The following is a 24,691-nucleotide window of genomic DNA, read 5'->3' on the forward strand; positions in this document are numbered from 1 at the left end:
TATTATTTGCATTTGAATAAGTTTGTGTTAAACCTAAATGACCTCAAATTGTTGCGGATGAATTTATCCATACAAGGTCATGGATTGGTCATTGGAACTTCTGGTTGTCTCGGACTGAATATTTTGCACAAAACTATAACGTATTAAATTTTATTTTCGATTTAGGATTATCTTTTGCATGTATATTTTAAAATGTCTATCGCAATAAACACATACAATTAATTTTGATTAATTTGATAACTAAATATCTATTTTCGTCGGACCGAATGTAAGCGGAAACTTCAAAATGGCGTCTGCTGTCGGGAAAAGATGCAAGGGGTAAAACAAACTGTTCTTTAATAAGATTTTAATGCTTTTTTGAAAGTTTTTGACACGGCATTATATAATTTTCAAAGTTTTGATTGCATACGACCTCTAATTTATCTAGATCCATGTAGTATTGATTAATATCGATCCTTTTTATGAACACCAACATTGACATAACGAGTTGAAACTTGCTTCAATTCCAGTGATTATTGCCAGTTAAAGAATAAGTAAACTCTAAAATAAAGTTACTTTTCTCAGTTTTCTCGGTTATGAGAAAACAAGACATCATTTTTTGAACGATGAGAATTACTGGGTAAAATTCCGTATGCAATGTTTTTTCACGTTTACATGTTGACATTTCTCAAAGAGTTAAAACCTGAAAAGAGCGTACATGTGCGAAAAAAAGAACGGCTAGACGAGGTTTCAAATCCGGAACACTCCTAACTCTAGAGGAACACGCTGAATATCACTACATTTCTCCCTCCTCAAAGTCTTTGCCACAGAAGGCACCACTATTAACGACCTATGTTCAGGTATCAGCTTGTCCATCATTCAACCACTCTAAACACGGGTTGGTCACAAACACAAAATGTAATAGGAGTGGAAAAATGCAAATCCATACCATGGCTCAAACCTGTGACTCTCTGAACTCTTGACAAACACTTCGTCAATTGAGCTATCAGATGATTGTCGCTGATGATCAACCAAGTCAAGTTCTGTTACAAACGTAGCATTTGTTATGATCTAAGATATAGGACCTATAGCATAGTATGTAATTGTGATGATAACTGATAATCAATTTTCGGAATTCACCAAAGCTAAAACATTGTATGTTTTAACATAATATGCCATGTCCCATTAAATTCTATTTTTTCTAAGCAAACTGAAAAAATTAAGAAATCCATTTGATCTAGCTTGGCCAAATGGTATTTAACTGAAGTTAGTATAACCATAAGATTTCATGAGAAGTTACAATATGCAATTCTTATATAATTTCAACAATGAAAAAGGAGCCAGGAACAAGTTTTTCAACTTATATCAATTTGTTTCCTTAAAATAACACTTGTCTCTCCCTTTTGTACAAATTAGAATTTTTAAAAAAATGTCCTGTTTCTTTTTGATATGTATTTTTTTTTCCTTTACATGAAACATTGACTTAGCCTAAGTTCATCTTTAATTCATTACCTGATTGATCCTTTACAGGTTTTAAGTGGTTTGTTAGAGTTGATAGGTGGTTCTAAACAATCAATCAGGATATTAGTAAAGTCAAAGCATTATTAAATCTTGCAAACACTCAACAAATTTGTGCACTTATGTATATTTTCTTTAAAGCAAATGAAAATAAATTATGGTATTGCATAGCTTGTACATAACTCTTAAAATTTTTCATAAGTATTTAAATAAAAATGAGATATCAAACATCATTAGATATTAATTCAAGGGAGGTAACTATATCAGAAAATAGCACATATCTCTTATGCAATTCAAAAGATAAAAACTTTACACTTTTACATATGCAATCAATGGTCTTTTCCTTTACAATAGATATAATTGAAATAGGTAAACCTAATTTTAGGATGATTAAGATTATTTTAATATTTTTTACCGGAGTTCAAGGTTATACTTCATGTTTTTCCATTGCTGTATCCAGTTTTGATTTCATGACCACTGAAAGTTAGTGCAGAAAAAATAAGGCTACATAGAGGAAGGGAGTTAACTCTTCACCTTCTCCTGTCTCAAACATTTAAAATCTTTGCTCTTCAGGCTTCAACACCCAAGTGTTGTACGCTTATAAATAAAGTCAATACTTTCTGGCAATCAGTTGTGGAGGACAGTTGGTGGCTACCATAGAGAGAGGAAGTTCCATTTTCAAGTCTGTGTATCTTTGCATTTGAACTCCAGACCCTAAAATATCAATCTAATGTGGGCATATGAATATCATGTGATTCATGCTCTGATCGCTTCATGTCAACTGGGAATTATGCCTCATGTGAGTTCACATTGGCAAATTTCACTTTCCAACAAGTCCACAAACTATTGAAGTTCATTTTACAAAAAGTCCAAATCATGTCCCATGCGCTTTGAGTTGTTTTTGAACTATGAAATAGAGGCATGTGTTGGCATTTCTACAGAACTTGAATAGATAAGGGTTGGCAGATACATTTTATATAATTACCAGACATCACATGACAGTATTACCCTTCAGCTATGTTTATATGTTATTTTAATCAAAGCAGACTTGTCAAATATATCCATGAGTTTTCCTACTAACTACTGATGCTGAGAGTGTCAGAACACTGACTTCATTAAAATTCTTTGTTTTAGTGGAGGGAAGGAAAGAGGTTCTCCAAAGGTATCTAGATCTATGAATAATTCTACAGCATTGGATTCCATGACAGCTGACCAGGACCAAAGCTATGGTGTAGAAAATGGCAGTCCAGATTTACCTACCATCAATGAAAGACTTGGTGAGTTGATATCAGCATTAGGAATGTTGATTGTAGAGAGTTAATCAGGATCGGTTTATTGTATATTTTGTTTAGAAATTTTCTTAAACTCATTGACTGTTTTTTAGTCCGCATGATCATTACAGGGGGATTAAGAATGATGAAGTTAGTCATGTTCACCATTGAAGTGAAAATTTTAGTTGCTAGATTGTTGTTTGAGTAGGATATATTGTAGAAGAGGGTTTGATCATTTGTAAAAAGAGCTGCCAGGGGTACAACATTTTGATACCCGATCTGTACCCAGGCACTTTTTTCTGACATTATAATGAAACACAGTGTTACCTTGATGAAAAGGGCTTGTAACTTTGGGGAACAAATAAAAATCAATCATATCCATTGTTTGAACAAAATACTTTACTGGAGCTATTATTGCAGTCCTTTGAACCTCTCAACTTTTTTGTAATTTAAACAATCTTTAGATAAATTGCATTGGGTCAACAGTTGACAAAACATGCCTGTCAAGCTTACTGCAATATGGCAGGATGGTGTTACTTGTACATGCACAACAGGAAGTAAAGTGGAACTTAGACATTACCGTATTTGACAGTTATCGTGCTGAATGACATCGTAGGAATGACACCAGCAAGAGTTACAACCAGGAGTCCAAACACACTGAAATAAATTAATAAGAAAGTTGTTTAATTCAAATGAGAAAATACACTAAGAAGTGCAGGAAAAGTTGGATTTAAGTACTTATTTAAGATAAGCTTGAAGTCTGAGAGAATTGGCAAGTTTTCCTCATTTTCCAAAGGTGGCATTGCTGGGAGGCTCAGAAGTAGATTAATACAAGGTTTTTCATTATTTCCAATTGTTTTTCTGCTATCTATTACACTTTCTTAACTTGAACTGGTGTGTTTGTTTGTATATATATGGTAGTACAATCCAAGAGCAGCGAAGCATGTGACATAATCTCATTCAGGAATCCTCGCATGTTATTCATGGTAACAAGGTAAAATATAGTATACAAGTCTGACATGTATACACATGTATTTGACAGTTCCTATAGCAAAGTGTGGTCATGAAAAAACCAAAGAATGACATTGTTGAATGTGGAAATGTAACAAATGGATAAAGTATTAGCCTCTGTGAATGAAATCAGAACAAATGAGTGAGATAGTGTATTACTTCAGCAATCTGAAATGTAAACACAGATAGAAGACAGAATGTTTCCTATTTTGATGGGTACCCAGGTACACATTTTCAGACTCGATATTTGTCAGACCCAACCTGTATATGGGTACTCAAGTACTCATTACAGCCCTTAACATAACCTACAGGTTTGTTTAAGTAATATTGTACAAAAAAATAATATGATGTTAATTACAGGTCAGCTTCGGCCTTCAAGAGAATTACTTGAATACTACAGGAAAAAGATTGCAGAATATGACGAGGAACATGACTTCATGGCTAGCAAATTGGAAGAGTACAAGATCACCTATGAAGAACAGGTAGGAATGGAAAATAAATGTTTCCGGTTGTTATGTTAAAATTTATCCACTGATGTTAGTTGAAAGTTGGTAAGAAAAGTCATTATTCTAATTAATGGAAAACAGTATTGAAGATCAATTTTTGTCAGAATAATTTTGTGTTGGTATAATAGTTTTCACGTAAATAATTTTTGATTTGATGCTTATCTTTCAATATTTATTTACGAACACAGCAAAAGTTTTACAGAGGTTGATTAAATTTGTCATGTAACCAATAGCCCACTTACTTTGATTGTAAAGTCTGCTTGCTCTTGTGGCCAAATTAGTGTGTGAAGGAGATAACTTGTTTAACTTCATTAGCGACTGAAAACTGAAAATATCACAGTTGTATATCTAGATCTGCTAACAAATTATCATAAGACCCCTAACACTCTTACATCAGGGCCAACAAGTGTGATACTTATAAATTGCTATAACTTGTTTTGCAATTGTTGTGAAACAAATACTTCATATTTATATCTGAGATGAAAATTAGATTCAGAATTCAATAGTTACTGACTGCAAATACCTTCACGAATTACAGAGGCTACTTGACATAACTAGTATCTGTTTATTTTGATATACAGTTCTGTAAGGACAGCAAAGATTTTCTAAATAATACCAAATAATAAATTTCTGAAAACAGATGTAGAGTACAGGAGAGTTAGGTCATTTTTTCACTTTGTTTTATTTTAATGGTTTTTGAAAACAGCATAAGTTGCAATGGGAACTGCGACAAAGGGAAGAGGAAATCGTAGAGTTACAGAAGGCCCTCAGTGATATGCAGATATACCTTTTCCAAGAGAGGGAACACGTGCTACGATTGTACTCCGAGAATGACCGATTAAAGGTGAGCTCTATATCTACTCTGAAGATTTCATCAAATAATTAAAGAAAAAACTACTCAATGTTATTGTTTGTAGATCATAAACTCAAACCTAAGTCATTGTAATTGTGTTCCACTATGAATAAATTGTAACCCTTACTCACATTTGAATGTGCATAATTTCAAAGCAATTGCCCATGACAAAGACAGACAACCAGAAAGTTAAATGTTTTGAAACGTTAATGATATTAGTATTTTCAAACCCATGATTTTGGTTGTAAAACAATAAACATGTCCTATAGATACGAGAGCTTGAGGACAAGAAGAAGATCCAGCAGCTCCTGAGTCTGAGTGGTACCACAGAGAGTGAGATCACTTATTTTCTCAAGGAACCTCCAGCCAAGGCCATAGTTGAACAGAAAACCAAAAACCGTCCACAGAGTGCTGTGGAGACAAAACAGAACAAAGGTAAGAATTTGTCCATAGAGTGCTGTGGAGACCAAACAGAACAGAGGTAAGAACTCATCCATAGAGTGCTGTAGAGAGCATACAGAACAGGGGTAACAACTCGTCCATAGAGTGCTGCAAAGACCAAACAGAACAGGGGTAACAACTCATCCATAGAGTGCTGTAGAGAGCATACAGAACAGGGGTAAGAACTCATCCATAGATTGCTGCAAAGACCAAACAGAACAGGGGTAAGAACTCATCCATAGAGTGCTGTAGAGAGCATACAGAACAGGGGTAAGAACTCATCCATAGAGTGCTGTAGAGAGCATACAGAACAGGGGTAAGAACTCGTCCATAGAGTGCTGCAAAGACCAAACAGAACAGGGGTAACAACTCATCCATAGAGTGCTGTAGAGAGCATACAGAACAGGGGTAAGAACTCATCCATAGAGTGCTGTAGAGAGCATACAGAACAGAGGTAAGAACTCGTCCATAGAGTGCTGCAAAGACCAAACAGAACAGAGCATCCATAGACAGAACAGGGGTAAGAACTCATCCATAGAGTGCTGTAGAGAGCATACAGAACAGAGGTAAGAACTTGTCCATAGAGTGCTGTAGAGAGCGTACAGAACAGAGGTAAGAACTCGTCCATAGAGTGCTGTAGAGAGCATACAGAACAGGGGTAAGAACTCATCCATAGAGTGCTGTAGAGAGCATACAGAACAGAGGTAAGAACTTGTCCATAGAGTGCTGTAGAGAGCGTACAGAACAGAGGTAAGAACTCATCCATAGAGTGCTGTGGAGACCAAACAGAACAAAGGTAAGAACTCGTCCATAGAGTGCTGTCGAGACCAAACAGAACAAAGGTAAGAACTCGTCCATAGAGTGCTGCAGAGACCAAACAGAACAAAGGTAAGAACTCGTTCATAGAGTGCTGCAAAGACCAAACAGAACAGGGGTAACAACTCATCCATAGAGTGCTGTAGAGAGCATACAGAACAGGGGTAAGAACTCATCCATAGAGTGCTGTAGAGAGCATACAGAACAGAGGTAAGAACTCGTCCATAGAGTGCTGTAGAGAGCATACAGAACAGGGGTAAGAACTCATCCATAGAGTGCTGTAGAGAGCATACAGAACAGAGGTAAGAACTCGTCCATAGAGTGCTGTAGAGAGCATACAGAACAGAGGTAAGAACTCGTCCATAGAGTGCTGTGGAGACTAAACAGAACAGGGGTAAGAACTCATCCATAGAATGCTGTAGAGAGCATACAGAACAGGGGTAAGAACTTGTCCATAGAGTGCTGTGGAGACCAAACAGAACAGAGGTAAGAACTCGTCCATAGAGTGCTGTGGAGACCAAACAGAACAAAGGTAAGAACTCGTCCATAGAGTGCTGTCGAGACCAAACAGAACAAAGGTAAGAAATCGTCCATAGAGTGCTGCAGAGACCAAACAGAACAAAGGTAAGAACTTGTCATAGAGTGCTGTAGAGACCAAACAGAACAGAGGTAAGAATTCATCCATAGAGTGCTGTGGAGACCAAACAGAACAGGGGTAAGAATTTGTCCATAGATTCCTGTGGAGACCAAACAGAACAGAGGTAAGAACTCGTCCATAGAGTGCTGCGGAGACCAAACAGAACAGAGGTAAGAATTTGTCCATAGAGTGCTGCAGAGACCAAACAGAACAAAGGTAAGAACTCATCCATAGAGTGCTGTAGAGAGCATACAGAACAGGGGTAACAACTCGTCCATAGAGTGCTGCAGAGACCAAACAGAACAGGGGTAACAACTCATCCATAGAGTGCTGTAGAGAGCATACAGAACAGGGGTAACAACTCATCCATAGAGTGCTGTAGAGAGCATACAGAACAGAGGTAAGAACTCGTCCATAGAGTGCTGCAGAGACCAAACAGAACAGAGGTAAGAATTTGTCCATAGAGTGCTGTCAAGACCAAACAGAACAGAGGTAAGAATTTGTCCATAGAGTGCTGTGGAGACCAAACAGAACAGAGGTAAGAACTTGTCCATAGAGTGCTGTGGAGACCAAACCCATAGAGAGAATCTTATTCGTCTGATGGAGATTTATAGTACAAAGAAATTAGGATTATTCACATACAGTTGAAACTTGCCTTGAAATCGCTTGAGTCGAAATTCTGTTTAAGTCGAACTTATGTTCAAGTCCCAATTTTTTTCCTTCTATATCTTTGTAATTTTAGTTTCAGATTACTCAAATTTCATTGAGTCGAAGCGATTTTTCAGTGCCTTCAATTGTAAAGCAAGGGAAAAGTCATTTGTTGTCTTGAAATTAATTTTTGTCAATACATCGGCACGTCTTCTGATGAAATTGGTCAATAAATACACAGAGTAGAAAATCACCAGTGTGTAACACATGGCTAATTACAGCGGATCAGTCTATGGTACACACAACACTTGGTCTCCAGCGATCAATTACCAGTTTAATTATCCAATTAAAGTTTGGTTTCTTAATTAGTGTCACCATCCTGTAGCAGTGACTTACCTGTAACTTACAAAAGTAGCACATTTACACAAACATGAAAACATTTAGCTTGCTTGCATGTATCAGCAGGAAGGATAAAAATGAAACCGTCAAACCAGTACAAACTTTTTGATGAAATCTGATCCCTACATTTCCGAGAGAAACTAATATTGAGCTTGTTTACGGACTGTTATCGGGCAATTTGTCAGATTAAGTGTTTGGACAATGAAGTGCTGATAGAATTTATATCTGTGCATGGTTAAGTCTAGTGCTTGTACAATGTTTTCTGTAACAGGTAAAAATTTTCCAGTGAAGCTTTTTTCATATGTTTATTTATTCATAATTTAGTCATATTGATATGATCTGTAGCTTCATAATTGCTTCTTGAAGCGTAACAAAAGCAAATTTTAATTTCGTTTTCTTGTCATTCCGTAAAATATATCATGTATATGTGCTTGGTCAGTATGGATATTGTACATGTGTTCGGGGCATAACGATGTGAGTACAGATGTATTTGATTGGAGTTGTTATTACACGTTTTGTTGTTCAGATGTATAAACAATAAAAGGAGAAAATGAATATAAATTCATTTTTTTATTTACTGCCATATAAATAACAGATTAAACTATGCTGTTTGCATGCTATCCTAGCCCCACTTCGTTTAACCATAACTCAACCTCAGGAAACTGATATTATCAACCTTATTTATATATTTCGTTAGAGTCAGAATTCGGGTAAGTCGAGATATTTTCCACTGTCCCTTGAATTTTGAGATAACGACTGTATATGCCAGTCTCAACAACAACAAAGAGTTGGAAATTTTGGTTTACCCATGACTTTTTGTTTTCTAAGAAGCAAAATATCTCTTTTATCTGAAATGTAAAGTGTTTGAACAAATATTAAATGAGTATGTCTCTTTAGACATGAGTCAAATCTCAGGGGGTCATAAATAAGTGTCTATTGAAAGTTATGATTGAATCAAGGGAGGTATGTCAAGTGGTCAACAACACCCCATCTCTTAGGACACAGAGAAAGAAGTCTTCTTCTCTGATAGAAAATATGTTTCATGGTTCTTCAAATGATAGTTTATCGTGAAGTACATACTTCCTGGCATGGTTTATATCTTCTGTGGTAAAACTTAAGTTTGTTACTACATGTATGAAGAAAAGATGATTTGGTTTAAAATGTTTTTATTTAACAACCTACCTGATTTAGTTTATAGTGCTGTGTGTGTCATTGATATTGATCTATTCATTTTTCAAAAGGCCTGAAAAAGAAGCAGCTTCCTTTATCAGAGAGGAGACAGTCTATGTCGCCGAACCCAGAGGAAAAGTATAAACATGACAACGAGGTGCTAGCCCTCCAAGTAGAGGCTCTGCAAGCTCAATTGCAGGAGCAGACCAAGCTGGCCAAAGAGCAGACTGAGGCATTAGCAGAGGACAGAAAGGTTAAGGAAGAGGAAATGGCCACACGACAACAGAGAGATGAGGCTAAGATACATACACTCACAGAGAAGTAAGCCTGTCAAGATTGTTAGTTTCACTTAGAAATATACTATGGGCAGTATAAAGATCCAGACAGTATAAAGATCCATTAGCTTGGTGGCCAGAGCCACCTGGTTTTCATTTACAGGCATTCTAGCTTGGGGCTAGTCACTTTGAGTAGTCAGAATACATTTTTATACTGACTTCTCAAGGGCAATTTCACCAAAGTTAATCAGGTGGTAAGTCTTTTGTGATGCATTGATGATGAAAATGTTTGCATGATAAACATCTTAGTTAGCCATATACACAGACTAATAACTGGAAAAGGTGGCTTTTATGAACAAGTTAACAAATCATCTTGGTTTTAAATAATAAATTGATTTTAGTAAATCTAAACATGTAGAGGAAAGTTTAGAGATGTATAAAACTCAGACCCCCAAAAATTCTAAAAATTTTTCTTTTTTGAATTTCAAATATCAGGTTTTACAATAATCAAGAAATTTTTGAGTCATAAAATTAGAAGAAAATGATCAAGGAAATTTGCAATCACTTATTTCAAATCTGTTATTTGTGGTGATCATTCTTGCAATTTTTGTTGAATACTGCCAGAGTTATACTCATGAGAAATACCTTAGCAATGGTAAAAGTTGAAATTGCTGACGCCAACACCTGAATTACAATATTAACTATGGCATCACAAAATGGCATCTACAGAATGTCCTATAAAGCACTCCACTTTTGGAAAAAGTACAACCAATGGTAACTAATATCAAAATGCAAGTCAATGATATTACCTTAGAATTTATTTCATATTAAATTATATCCTACTTAATTTGGATAAAAACTGAATCTTAAAAAATGTGAGAAATTCATAATTATTGTGAAATGTGGAAGTAAAACCCAGTGTAAATGTTTATACAATCAGGACCCATCCATCAATTTTTAGCTCACTTGGCCCTTTCGTTATCCGTTCGTCTGTCCAGTGTCCGGCGTCCGTCAACTGTTCATTTAAACAACTTCTGAAATACCGATAGGCGAAAAGTTATCATATTTGGCTGAAAGGTTCCTTTGATGAAGCCAAACAAAGTTTTCAAAAAGAAATGACCTTGACTCATATTCAAGGTCAGAGAGGTCAAATGTGTTGAAACCTTTAAACGACTTCTTCCAAAATACCAGAAGGCCTAGAATCATTATATATGGATGGAAGGTTCCATTGCTGAAGCCCAACAAAGTTTGCAAAATGTGATGACCTTGACCCATATTCAAGGTCACAGAGGTCAAATGTGTTAAAACATTTCAAGAACTTCTTCCAAAATACTGGAAGGCCTAGAATCATTATATTTGGCTGGATAGTTCGTTTGATGAAGCCCAACAAAGTTTGCGAAAAAAATAACCTTGACCCATATTCAAGGTCACAGAGGTCAAATGTGTTAAAACATTTCAACAACTTCTTCCAAAATACTGGAAGGCCTAGAATCATTATATTTGGCTGGATAGTTCCTTTGATGAAGCCCAACAAAGTTTGCGAAAAAAATAACCTTGACCCATATTCAAGGTCACAGAGGTCAAATGTGTTAAAACACTTAAACAACTTCTTCCAAAATGCTGGAAGGCCTAGAATCATTATATATGGATGGAAGGTTCCTTTGATGAAGCCCAACAAAGTTATGGTGTCCTACAAAGTTTACTAAAAGAAATTACCTTGACCAATCTTCAATTTCACAGGAGTCAAATGTGTTAAAACGTTTCAACAATTTCTTCTGAAATATCGAAAAGCCTGGAATCAATTTATATGGCCAGTATGTTCCTTTTATCCAAGAAAGTAGAAGAAATGAGCTTGACCCATAGTCAAGGTCACAGGGGTCAAATGTGTTAAATGTGGAACATATGTACAGATATAGTAATGTTGGTCATAAAGATCCAGGTGAGCGATACAGGCCCTCTGGGCCTCTTGTTTTCTTCATTCTCTCATGTTCTGTATTAATATTTATTAGTAAATCAATTAATTTGCAGACTTCATAAAACACAAGATCTGTTATATGAGAGTACAAAAGACTTCCTAGAGCTGAGGTACCAGGGTAGGGCCCATGAGAGGCAGTGGATGGCTGAGAAAGATCGGTTACTTAGGGAGATGGACGACTTCAAGCAGCAGCTCAATATATCTAAGGAATCAGTATTAAATGTGACAGATGGTGGCACATACGAAGGCAGAGCCCACCATATAGAAGAAGTTAAGGTACATATTACAAAAAGATTTATATCTAAGGAATCAGTATTAAATGTGACAGATGGTGGCACATACGAAGGCAGAGCCCACCATATAGAAGAAGTTAAGGTACATATTACAAAAAGATTTATGAAGTCTGTATACTTCAGAAAATGTATGGATAGTGTGATAAAAGAATGTCAAATATCTTTCCTTTTGTTATAACTTAACCAATACTCAGTCAAGTTCCTCATCAACAGTTGTAGTCCATTTTATCACCAACACTTCTACTCCATATCATCACCAGCACTTCTAGTCCATATCATCACCAACACTTCTAGTCCATATCATCACCAACACTTCTAGTCCATTTTATCACCAACACTTCTAGTCCATATCATCACCAGCACTTCTAGTCCATATCATCACCAACACTTCTAGTCCATATCATCACCAACACTTCTAGTCCATATCATCACCAACACTTCTAGTCCATATCATCACCAACACTTCTAGTCCATATCATCACCAACACTTCTAGTCCATTTTATCACCAACACTTCTACTCCATATCATCACCAGCACTTCTAGTCCATATCATCACCAACACTTCTAGTCCATATCATCACCAACACTTCTAGTCCATATCATCACCAACACTTCTAGTCCATTTTATCACCAACACTTCTAGTCCATATCATCACCAGCACTTCTAGTCCATATCATCACCAACACTTCTAGTCCATATCATCACCAACACTTCTAGTCCATATCATCACCAACACTTCTAGTCCATATCATCACCAGCACTTCTAGTCCATATCATCACCAACACTTCTAGTCCATATCATCACCAACACTTCTAGTCCATATCATCACCAACACTTCTAGTCCATATCATCATAAACACTTCTAGTCCATATCATCACCAACATTTCTAGTCCATATCATCATAAACACTTCTAGTCCATTTCATCATAAACACTTCTAGTCCATATCATCACCAACACTTCTAGTCCATATCATCACCAACATTTCTAGTCCATATCATCACCAACACTTCTAGTCCATATCATCACCAACACTTCTAGTCCATATCATCACCAACACTTCTAGTCCATATCATCACCAACATTTGTAGTCCATTTCATCACCAACATTTCTAGTCCATTTCATCATCAACACTTCTAGTCCATTTCATCACCAACACTTCTAGTCCATATCATCACCAACACTTCTAGTCCATATCATCACCAACATTTCTAGTCCATATCATCACCAACATTTCTAGTCCATTTCATCATCAACACTTCTAGTCCATTTCATCACCAACACTTCTAGTCCATATCATCACCAACACTTCTAGTCCATATCATCACCAACATTTCTAGTCCATATCATCACCAACATTTCTAGTCCATTTCATCATCAACACTTCTAGTCCATTTCATCACCAACACTTCTAGTCCATTTCATCATCAACATTTCTAGTCCATATCATCACCAACATTTCTAGTCCTTATCATCACCAACACTTCTAGTCCATTTCATCACCAACACTTCTAGTCCATATCATCACCAACACTTCTAGTCCATATCATCACCAACATTTCTAGTCCATATCATCACCAACATTTCTAGTCCATTTCATCATCAACACTTCTAGTCCATTTCATCACCAACACTTCTAGTCCATTTCATCATCAACATTTCTAGTCCATATCATCACCAACATTTCTAGTCCATTTCATCACCATTACTTCTAGTCCATTTAATCGCCAACACTTCAAGTCCATTTTATCACCAACACTTGTAGTTCATTTCATCACGAACATTTGTAGTTCATTTCATCACGAACACTTCTAGTCCTTATCATCACCAACACTTCTAGTCCATATCATCACCAACACTTCTAGTCCATATCATCACCAACACTTCTAGTCCTTATCATCAACAACACTTCTAGTCCATATCATCACCATTACTTCTAGTCCATTTCATCACGAACATTTCTAGTCCATATCATCACCAACACTTCTAGTCCATATCATCATCAACACTTCTAGTCCATATCATCACGAACACTTCTAGTCCATATCATCACCATTACTTTTAGTCCATTTCATCACGAACACTTCTAGTCCATATCATCACCAACACTTCTAGTCCATATCATCACCAACACTTCTAGTCCATATCATCACCAACACTTCTGGTCCATTTCATCATCAACACTTCTAGTCCATATCATCAGCATTACTTCTAGTCCATTTCATCACGAACATTTCTAGTCCATATCATCACCAACACTTCTAGTCCTTATCATCACCAACACTTCTAATCCATATCATCACCAACATTTGTAGTCCATATCATCACCACCATTTGTAGTCCATATCATCACCAACATTTCTAGTCCTTATCATCACAAACATTTCTAGTCCTTATCATCACAAACACTTCTAGTCCTTATCATCACCAGCATTTGTAGTTCATTTCATCACCAACATTTCTAGTCCTTATCATCACCAACACTTCTAGTCCTTATCATCACCAGCATTTGTAGTTCATTTCATCACCAACACTTCTAGTCCTTATCATCACCAACACTTCTAGTCCATATCATCACCAACACTTCTAGTCCATATCATCACCAACACTTCTAGTCCTTATCATCACCAACACTTCTACTCCATATCGTCACCAACACTTCTAGTCCATATCATCACCAACACTTCTAGTCCTTATCATCACCAACACTTCTAGTCCATATCATCACCATTACTTCTAGTCCATTTCATCATAAACACTTCTAGTCCATATCATCACCAACACTTCTAGTCCTTATCATCACCAACATTTGTAGTTCATTTCATCACCAACACTTCTAGTCCATATCATCACCAACACTTCTAGTCCATATCATCACCAACACTTCTAGTCCAAATCATCATGAACACTTCTAGTCCATTTTATCACCAACATTTCTAGTCCATATCATCACCAACATTTCTAGTCCATATCATCACCATTACTTCTAGTCCATTTCATCACGAACATTTCTAGTCCATATCATCACCATTACTTCTAGTCCATTTCATCACGAACATTTCTAGTCCATATCATCACCAACATTTCTAGTCCATATCATCACCATTACTTCTAGTCCATTTCATCACGAACATTTCTAGTCCATATCATCACCAACACTTCTAGTCCATATCATCACCAACACTTCTAATCCATATCATCACCAACATTTCTAGTCCATATCATCACCAACACTTCTAGTCCATATCATCATGAACACTTCTAGTTCATTTCATCACCAACACTTCTAGTCCATATCATCACCAACACTTCTAGTCCATATCATCACCATTACTTCTGGTCCATTTCATCATGAACACTTCTAGTCCATATCATCACCAACACTTCTAGTCCATTTCATCACCAACACATGTCGTCTATTTCATCACTAACACTATGAAAATTATTTGATGATTGAAAACATAATGCCCATCAAATAATTGATATCTTAGGTAAACTTTTATCAACAACTATATTAGCTTCAGACCAAATTAAGTCACTTAGCAATGTACTGATTTAGAAACCTTTTCAAATTTGACAGTGAGAACAGTGAACACTTAATGATGTATGTGGAAATTAAAGCTCTTTGTTCCCTCCTTTCCAGGCACTTGAGTATCAACTACAGCAGTCACAGAAGCTGGCAGAAATGTATCGGGAACAGGTGATACAGTTAGAGGATGAGTTGTCACGGATACGTGAGGAAGGGGACGTCACAAGGGAGGTCTTCAAGGTATCCTATCATTCAATGTGCACTAGATTAGGAATAGCTATCACTTATGGTTACTTGAGTATGGAAACAAACTACTTAACCTTCATTTCATTATTGAATACAAATTTGAAGTTTTGCACTGTTTGATGTTGGAAGAGGAATGAAAAAAAAGGGGTACATAAGAAATATAAATAACACACCACATTGAAGTATAAATATAATTTATTTTAGAGACTGTGCATCTGTAGGAAGTTCTGTGTCTATAACTGTCACTAGAATTAGCTGCTAGCAAGACTTCTTATAGTGTGGACCAAATTTTACACTACAAAAAGATCCATCAATGCACATATACCTCCATGGAAAGGATATAAAATAGGTTTTGAAATTAGTCCATTTAGTAGTTGATACTGTTATTTCATAGATTCATGTACAGTGAAACCTCACCTAACGACCACCTCAAAATTACAACCACCCTGCTATTACAAGCACTTTTTTTCAGTCCGGATTTTTCCCACTATATATCTTTGTATTGGTCGCTTCAGTATTACAACCACCCTGCTATTACAAGCACTTTTTTTCAGTCCGGATTTTTCCCACTATATATCTTTGTATTGGTCGCTTCTGTATTACGACCACCCCGCTATTCCGTATTACGACCACTTTTTACAGTCCCAACGACCACTAATTAACGATAATTGACCTCACAATTACAACCAAGTTCCGACCAGTGATTAAAGTTTACCTGGTGGGCAGTGAACCACGAACATGTGTGTAGTTCACAACCATTGTTTTCATCACGGGTTACCGACCCTGTCACCAGGTGGCGTTACACGATGCAAACATCATTAACAGATTAACTTGTGTGAAACTGCATGCCAGACATGTTTTAGTAGCAATCTATTGTTGGTTAATTATATAGATCTGTAGGATGCCGTTACACACCTTAGAAGCCCTGCATACCCAAAAGTGAATTATTTAGTAAAAAGAAAAATGTGTTGTACTGAGTGATACACTGACAGAGTTAATGTATTTGCAAATTTATGTGGAAAATGAAGTGTTGAAAGACTTTATAGTGACTTCATTAATGTTGTTACAAATACAAGTAAATGTGTTTGTAAATTTATGTGAAAAAGATGAAAAATTAATGTTAAATTCATACTGAACTTAAAACTGATTGTTTTTCTTTTATTCAATGTTTACAATTGCAAATATACATGTATATTATGATATAAACTAAGGAATATATACATACATGTTCGTGTGTCAATTCACAAATTTTATTTTTTTTACATGCATTTCATAAAATTCAACATTTTATATAAAGTTTAGTTATTATTACTTAATGATATAATTAGTTTTTATCTTAAACAGAGTTACGGTTCTTTGCGGTCAATCTTACCCACCTCACTATTAAGACCACCTCGCTATTAAGATCACTTTAGTCCAGTCCCCAAAGTGGTCTTAATAGCGAGGTTTCACTGTATATGAGATAAATAAATAAAAAGAAAGAGCAAAATTATATAGTTACAACAAATTAACTATGATAACTTTAATATGTAACAACACTGACTAGGGTGGAGTAGGCTCTTTATGATCAATTCTGGTGGTAAGCTTAAACTCTGTTTGTAATCATAGATGAGAAAATGATCAAGATATAATACTTACTGAAATGAAATGCTCTTTCCAAACTACATAGGTACAAACAAAGCAGTCTTTAGATTACACAATTGTATTTGGCCTATAAAGGTTAGTAATTATTTTAACATCGGCAACAACTCTGATTACCTGTTCATGTTTTGTCATAAGCTTATAGGTTTAATTATAAATTTACAGTGTGTTGTGAAATGCATGTTTAAATGCTTGAACAGCTAATAGGCCTATATGGTTTTTTGCTTACTTCATGTTATATCAGTCTTTTAAATCGTGGATACTGCATGCGTTCTAGAGAAAATTTTGCATGTGTACAATTGTGAGCAAGGACTTACTCACTCTTTTCCTATTGGGATGAAACCTATTGTGCAATGGTTGTTGATTGGATTTGGAAATTGAAGACATGATTGGTTTATCTTTTAACTCAAAAATGAAAATGTTTAGATTTTCAATTTATACAGATGTTTTTGGAAGGAGTAATGAAAAACACAGTCCCTAGCTGCTGGTGTTTTAATTTGGTCTTTAGATTGAATTCTTTTTTGTGGTTTTCACCTCCATCAATACTGATGATTCTGTGTGGTTTTTACCTCCATCAATACTGATGATTCTGTGTGGTTTTCACCTCCACCAATACTGATGATTCTGTGTGGTTTTCACCTCCACCAATACTGATGATTCTGTGTGGTTTTCACCTCCACCAATACTGATGATTCTGTGTGGTTTTCACCTCCACCAATACTGATGATTCTGGTGAGGCCATAGTGACCCTCTAGCCAGACTACCACTAGACTAAAGAGAAATTCACACTACCCAAGGCTAGAAAGGTGACCATGAGTACTCACAACTTCTACAAATTCTAGTACCAGAAGAACTCCTCAGTTTAAAACATACACATTGTTTTTGATAACTGTTAATGTGGAGTGCTCAAACAAGTGGTACACTGAATAACTGATCATAGATGTTGAAATCTCCATACATCCATCCCCATGAACACAAGTAATATTCAACCAATTTATGAGAGTTCACTACTTTGAACCTTCAGTGATCTATAACCATGCACTATCCTGCAAAAGATGCAGATATATCTTGAACCTTCACATATATATATACAGACATATGTGTGTGACCAATCACTAGAGGTCAGATGACATTCAATATTGATAATACCACTTCCATTATTCCTTTAATTCAATACACATCAATACACTGCATTTATGAGTGTCCTTAACACTTTGGTTTTCTTTTGGTCATGACAGGGCCGTAGTGACAAGATGACAAAGCGACTGGCAATGATGAACCAGCGGTATCAGGATCTTGAGCGGAGGAGGAATCTTGAGGTGGAGGGCTTCAAAAATGACATCAAAAATCTGCGGTCTAGACTAAAGGATGTAGAGCGACAGCTTTATAAAGTGAGTTGTGAGGTTATTTTGATCACTCACCATTCAATATAACCAAATTTTGTTACTCCCGCCAGGATATCAGGTCATGTTACTGGTCAATGTATCTACCTGTGTATCAGTAACAACTCCCCACCAGGATATCAGGTCATGTCATGTTTACTGGTCACTGTATCTACCTGTGTATCAGTAACAACTCCCCGCCAGGATATCAGGTCATGTTACTGGTCACTGTATCTACCTGTGTATCAGTAACAACTCCCCACCAGGATATCAGGTCATGTTACTGGTCAATGTATCTACCTGTGTATCAGTAACAACTCCCCACCAGGATATCAGGTCATGTCATGTTTACTGGTCACTGTATCTACCTATGTATCAGTAACAACTCCCCGCCAGGATATCAGGTCATGTTACTGGTCACTGTATCTACCTGTGGTCAGTAACAACTCCCCGCCAGGACATCATGTCATGTTACTTGTCACTGTATCTACCTGTGTATTAGTAACAACTCCCCGCCAGGATCAGGTCATGTTACTGGTCAGGATCTACCTGTGTATCAGTCACTCCCCGCCAGGATATTCACATGTTACTGGTCACTGTATCTACCTGTGTATCAGTAACAACTCCCCGCCAGGACATCATGTCATGTTACTGGTCACTGTATCTGCCTGTGTATCAGTAACAACTCCCCGCCAGGACATCATGTCATGTTACTGGTCACTGTATCTACCTGTGTTCAGTAACAACTCCCCGCCAGGACATCATGTCATGTTACTTGTCACTGTATCTACCTGTGTATCAGTAACAACTCCCCGCCAGGACATCATGTCATGTTACTGGTCACTGTATCTACCTGTGTATCAGTAACAACTCCCCGCCAGGACATCATGTCATGTTAACAACACCCCGCCAGGACATCATGTCATGTTACTGGTCACTGTACCTACCTGTGTATCAGTAACAACTCCCCACCAGGACATCATGTGATGTTACTGGTCACTGTATCTACCTATGTTCAGTAACAACTCCCCGCCAGGACATCATGTGATGTTACTGGTCACTGTATCTACCTGTGTATCAGTAACAACTCCCCGCCAGGACATCAGGTCATGTTACTGGTCACTGTATCTACCTGTGTTCAGTAACAACTCCCCGCCAGGACATCATGTGATGTTACTGGTCACTGTATCTACCTGTGTATCAGTAACAACTCCCCGCCAGGACATCATGTCATGTTACTGGTCACTGTATCTGCCTGTGTATCAGTAACAACTCCCCGCCAGGACATCATGTCATGTTTACTGGTCACTGTATCTACCTGTGTATCAGTAACAACTCCCCGCCAGGACATCATGTCATGTTACTGGTCACTGTATCTACCTGTGTTCAGTAACAACTCCCCCCAGGACATCATGTCATGACTGGTCACTGTATCAACTCCCCGCCAGGACATCATGTCATGTTACTGGTCACTGTATCTACCTGTGTATCAGTAACAACAACCCGCCAGGACATCATGTCATGTGTACTGGTCACTGTATCTACCTGTGTTCAGTAACAACTCCCCGCCAGGACATCATGTCACTGTATCTACCTGTGTATCAGTAACAACTCCCCGCCAGGACATCATGTCATGTTACTGGTCACTGTATCTGCCTGTGTATCAGTAACAACTCCCCGCCAGGACATCATGTCATGTTACTGGTCACTGTATCTACCTGTGTATCAGTAACAACACCCCGCCAGGACATCATGTCATGTTACTGGTCACTGTATCTACCTGTGTATCAGTAACAACTCCCCGCCAGGACATCATGTCATGTTACTGGTCACTGTATCTACCTGTGGTCAGTAACAACTCCCCGCCAGGACATCATGTCATGTTACTTGTCACTGTATCTACCTGTGTATCAGTAACAACTCCCCGCCAGGACATCATGTCATGTTACTGGTCACTGTATCTACCTGTGTATCAGTAACAACTCCCCGCCAGGACATCAGGTCATGTTACTGGTCACTGTATCTACCTGTGTATCAGTAACAACTCCCCGCCAGGACATCATGTGATGTTACTGGTCACTGTATCTACCTGTGTTCAGTAACAACTCCCCGCCAGGACATCATGTCATGTTACTGGTCACTGTATCTACCTGTGTATCAGTAACAACTCCCCGCCAGGACATCATGTCATGTTACTGGTCACCGTATCTGCCTGTGTATCAGTAACAACTCCCCGCCAGGACATCATGTCATGTTACTGGTCACTGTACCTACCTGTGTATCAGTAACAACTCCCCGCCAGGACATCATGTGATGTTACTGGTCACTGTATCTACCTGTGTATCAGTAACAACTCCCCGCCAGGACATCATGTCATGTTTACTGGTCACTGTATCTACCTGTGTATCAGTAACAACTCCCCGCCAGGACATCATGTCATGTTACTGGTCACTGTATCTACCTGTGTATCAGTAACAACTCCCCGCCAGGACATCATGTCATGTTACTGGTCACTGTATCTACCTGTGTATCAGTAACAACTCCCCGCCAGGATATCATGTCATGTTACTTGTCACTGTATCTACCTGTGTATCAGTAACAACTCTCCGCCAGGACATCAGGTCATGTTACTTGTCACTGTATCTACCTGTGTATCAGTAACAACTCCCCGCCAGGACATCATGTCATGTTACTGGTCACTGTATCTACCTGTGTATCAGTAACAACTCCCCGCCAGGACATCATGTCATGTTACTGGTCACTGTATCTACCTGTGTATCAGTAACAACTCTCCGCCAGGACATCATGTGATGTTACTGGTCACTGTATCTACCTGTGTATCAGTAACAACACCCCGCCAGGACATCATGTCATGTGTACTGGTCACTGTATCTACCTGTGTTCAGTAACAACTCCCCGCCAGGACATCAGGTCATGTTACTGGTCACTGTATCTACCTGTGTATCAGTAACAACAACCCGCCAGGACATCATGTCATGTGTACTGGTCACTGTATCTACCTGTGTTCAGTAACAACTCCCCGCCAGGACATCATGTGATGTTACTGGTCACTGTATCTACCTGTGTATCAGTAACAACTCCCCGCCAGGACATCATGTGATGTTACTGGTCACTGTATCTACCTGTGTATCAGTAACAACTCCCCGCCAGGATATCAGGTCATGTTACTTGTCACTGTATCTACCTGTGTATCAGTAACAACTCTCCGCCAGGACATCATGTGATGTTACTTGTCACTGTATCTACCTGTATATCAGTAACAACTCCCAGCCAGGACATCATGTCATGTTACTGGTCACTGTATCTACCTGTGTATCAGTAACAACTCCCCGCCAGGACATCATGTCATGTTACTGGTCACTGTATCTACCTGTGTATCAGTAACAACTCCCCGCCAGGACATCATGAGTCATGTTACTGGTCACTGTATCTACCTGTGTTCAGTAACAACTCTCTGCCAGGACATCATGTGATGTTACTGGTCACTGTATCTACCTGTGTATCAGTAACAACTCCCGGCCAGGATATCAGGTCATGTTACTGGTCACTGTATCTACCTGTATATCAGTAACAACTCCCAGCCAGGACATCATGTCATGTTACTGGTCACTGTATCTACCTGTGTATCAGTAACAACTCTCCGCCAGGACATCATGTGATGTTACTGGTCACTGTATCTACCTGTGTTCAGTAACAACTCTCTGCCAGGACATCATGTGATGTTACTGGTCACTGTATCTACCTGTGTATCAGTAACAACTCCCCCACCAGGACATCATGTGATGTTACTGGTCACTGTATCTACCTGTGTATCAATAATAAGATAAGATAATAATTAGACACACAAAAATAATGAGACCAACACATATAATGTGTTTGTTGATTTAGGTAAATAGTGGTGTTTTATGTTTTTAACTTAGTGTATGTTGATTATCAAAAAAATATTTTTCAATTTTTCTGACATTATAGGTGACGATGGGTTTCGCTGAAGACATGGATATAAAACGTCCTGATGACATAGACATGCAGATTTTGAGGAATGTGCATGCCACTGCAGGACGATCAAAGAAAATTGTTGGAGAACTCAAAAATCTAAAAGCCAAAATGTATGGCATTGAAAACAATTTAAAACATCTGTGATAATTTGGAATGTTTGTTTGTGAGAGAAATACATGAGGTATGAATGAGGAGTGTTTATTTGGTGTAAGTTTGGTGTTTGTGAGTGATTGACATGAACAATAATGAGAGAGAGAACTGGTCTCTCCACAGACTTCCTTTCAGAAGTAGTTTCTTTCACCAAGATTGACATGTTTAAATTTTGATTTTGCTCTCACAAATTTGTATTGTCATCTACATTTGGAATATAGTTGGAACAGATTAGAGAGACATTAAAATCATGAGGCGTTTCATTGCCAATCATAAGTTTCTATATGGACCCGACTCTGGATTGAATTAATTTCTTTTGATACTCTATTTGGAAGATGTGTAAATTGTAGTAGTTAATCTGTTATTGGTTAAGTATGAATGACTGTATTCTGTTTAACTGAGAAGTGAGCAGTAAAAATTTTCCAGATTGGAGACTTTATTTTTCCTTTTTGGAATCTTGTGTTTGGGAGTTAAGGGAGATAGCTCTCATCAGTATACTGTCAGATTTCTGGTGTATAAGGAATATGTATCTGAAGTAAGAGTATCCCAGTAAAGTACAATGGTGAAGTTGAAACAACAAAATCCATATTGAACTAAAAGAAAAATTTATCAAACATTTATTGATTTGTTGTTTTGCCAAATTAGTCCTTAATCCGGGACTATTGAGTTAAATCTCCATTCATGAAAATTTCAAGAAATATGATAATGATGAGATTGTTGAACAGTACAAACCAGCAGTTTGATATTTGAATCCATACTTGGTTGTGAACAGATTTGTGCCTATGATATGCATGTCTAAATCACCTTCTTTCAAAAGAGTTCCTCATTGCACTAAATACTAATTAAGGTATTTCAAATGATGACAACATATTTTTTTTTTAATATTTAGATAGAAAATAGCTATATTATATATTCTTTTCTCAGGTAAGATAATGAATTATTTTAAAAAGTTAGGTTCTTAAGGGAAGGATCATTCTACTTTCAACTATGGTACACAGTAAATGAGAACATGAAACTTATAAGACATTGGTTACTTGATATTGTTAGATACAGAGTGTGATCCAGCATCGTTCTTCAACAACTTGAAATTTATTTATTTTGTGAAGAAAAGTGATTGCTTGTCCATTCACGTTCTGATATTTGTAAAACAAACGTGCACATGATTAGTGCCTACTGTAGAAGTGGTGCCAGTATGTTATATACCATTTAGATTCCTGTAAATTATTTGTAACATAGATATGTACACTGGATTATGTATAGATAGAGATTCTGGAAATAACTACTATGACAAAATAAAATCTAAATCATATTTACATTGTGTCAGGTTTGTGAGCGAACAAACATTTATGATAAATAGTGACATCACTATTTTTGTTTCTGTCCTAACACAGGATCGTTTCCAGATTCATAAAGTGATGTATACATTTATGTTCTGAAGATGGAACTGCATACATGTGTATCTAGAACAGTCTTGAGCATTACTGCCTTTTGGGAAATAAATGGGTGACAGTAGTCAATACCAGTGTTTTTTAAGAAGACTGTAGTAATACAAACAATATACACCTTGTGTAAATTACTGTGTTATAAACATGCTGGTGAATTTATGGCTTACTCACAACTAACTAACTGCATAAATGTGTTTTTTAAGCAGTTGGTTTTCAGGAAAGCAATCAAATTGACTGACCCTCAGAAAGGCTAATGGATAGAGATCAAATTGACTGACCCTCAGAAAGGCTAATAGATAGAGATCAAATTTACTGACCCTCAGAAAGGCTAATGGATAGAGATCAAATTGACTGACCCTCAGAAAGGCTAATGGATAGAGATCAAATTGACTGACCCTCGGAAGGCTAATGGATAGAGATCAAATTGACTGACCCTCAGAAAGGCTAATGGATAGAGCTCAAATTTACTGACCCTCAGAAAGGCT

General features: G+C 37.3%; 1 protein-coding gene across 1 annotated transcript; it reads left to right on the forward strand.

The window, feature by feature from the left end:
- Nucleotides 1–273: 273 nt before the first annotated feature.
- LOC132563652 (coiled-coil domain-containing protein 77-like) lies at nucleotides 274–24,070 on the forward strand. Its single transcript, XM_060228391.1, has 10 exons — nucleotides 274–318; nucleotides 2,632–2,774; nucleotides 4,140–4,261; nucleotides 4,992–5,129; nucleotides 5,408–5,573; nucleotides 9,321–9,570; nucleotides 11,553–11,775; nucleotides 15,440–15,565; nucleotides 18,451–18,603; nucleotides 22,585–24,070. Exons 1-10 carry the CDS (start codon nucleotides 287–289, stop codon nucleotides 22,753–22,755), a joined length of 1,524 nt encoding a protein of 507 aa, XP_060084374.1. The 5' UTR covers nucleotides 274–286; the 3' UTR covers nucleotides 22,756–24,070.
- The last annotated feature ends 621 nt before the right edge of the window (nucleotides 24,071–24,691 follow it).

Source organism: Ylistrum balloti, unplaced genomic scaffold (genome assembly GCF_031769215.1).
Source record: "Ylistrum balloti isolate Yb309-2 unplaced genomic scaffold, AGI_CSIRO_Ybal_v1 Utg371810, whole genome shotgun sequence".
In the NCBI taxonomy this organism is placed as follows: Eukaryota; Metazoa; Mollusca; class Bivalvia; order Pectinida; family Pectinidae; genus Ylistrum; species Ylistrum balloti.

Excerpts from the sequence above, each read along its gene's own strand:
- LOC132563652 (XM_060228391.1), top strand. The coding sequence starts at position 287 with ATGGCGTCTGCTGTCGGGAAAAGATGCAAGGG. Across the intron at positions 319-2,631 it reads GTCGGGAAAAGATGCAAGGG|TGGAGGGAAGGAAAGAGGTT; the intron begins GTAAAACAAACT and ends TCTTTGTTTTAG. Across the intron at positions 11,776-15,439 it reads ACCATATAGAAGAAGTTAAG|GCACTTGAGTATCAACTACA; the intron begins GTACATATTACA and ends CCTCCTTTCCAG.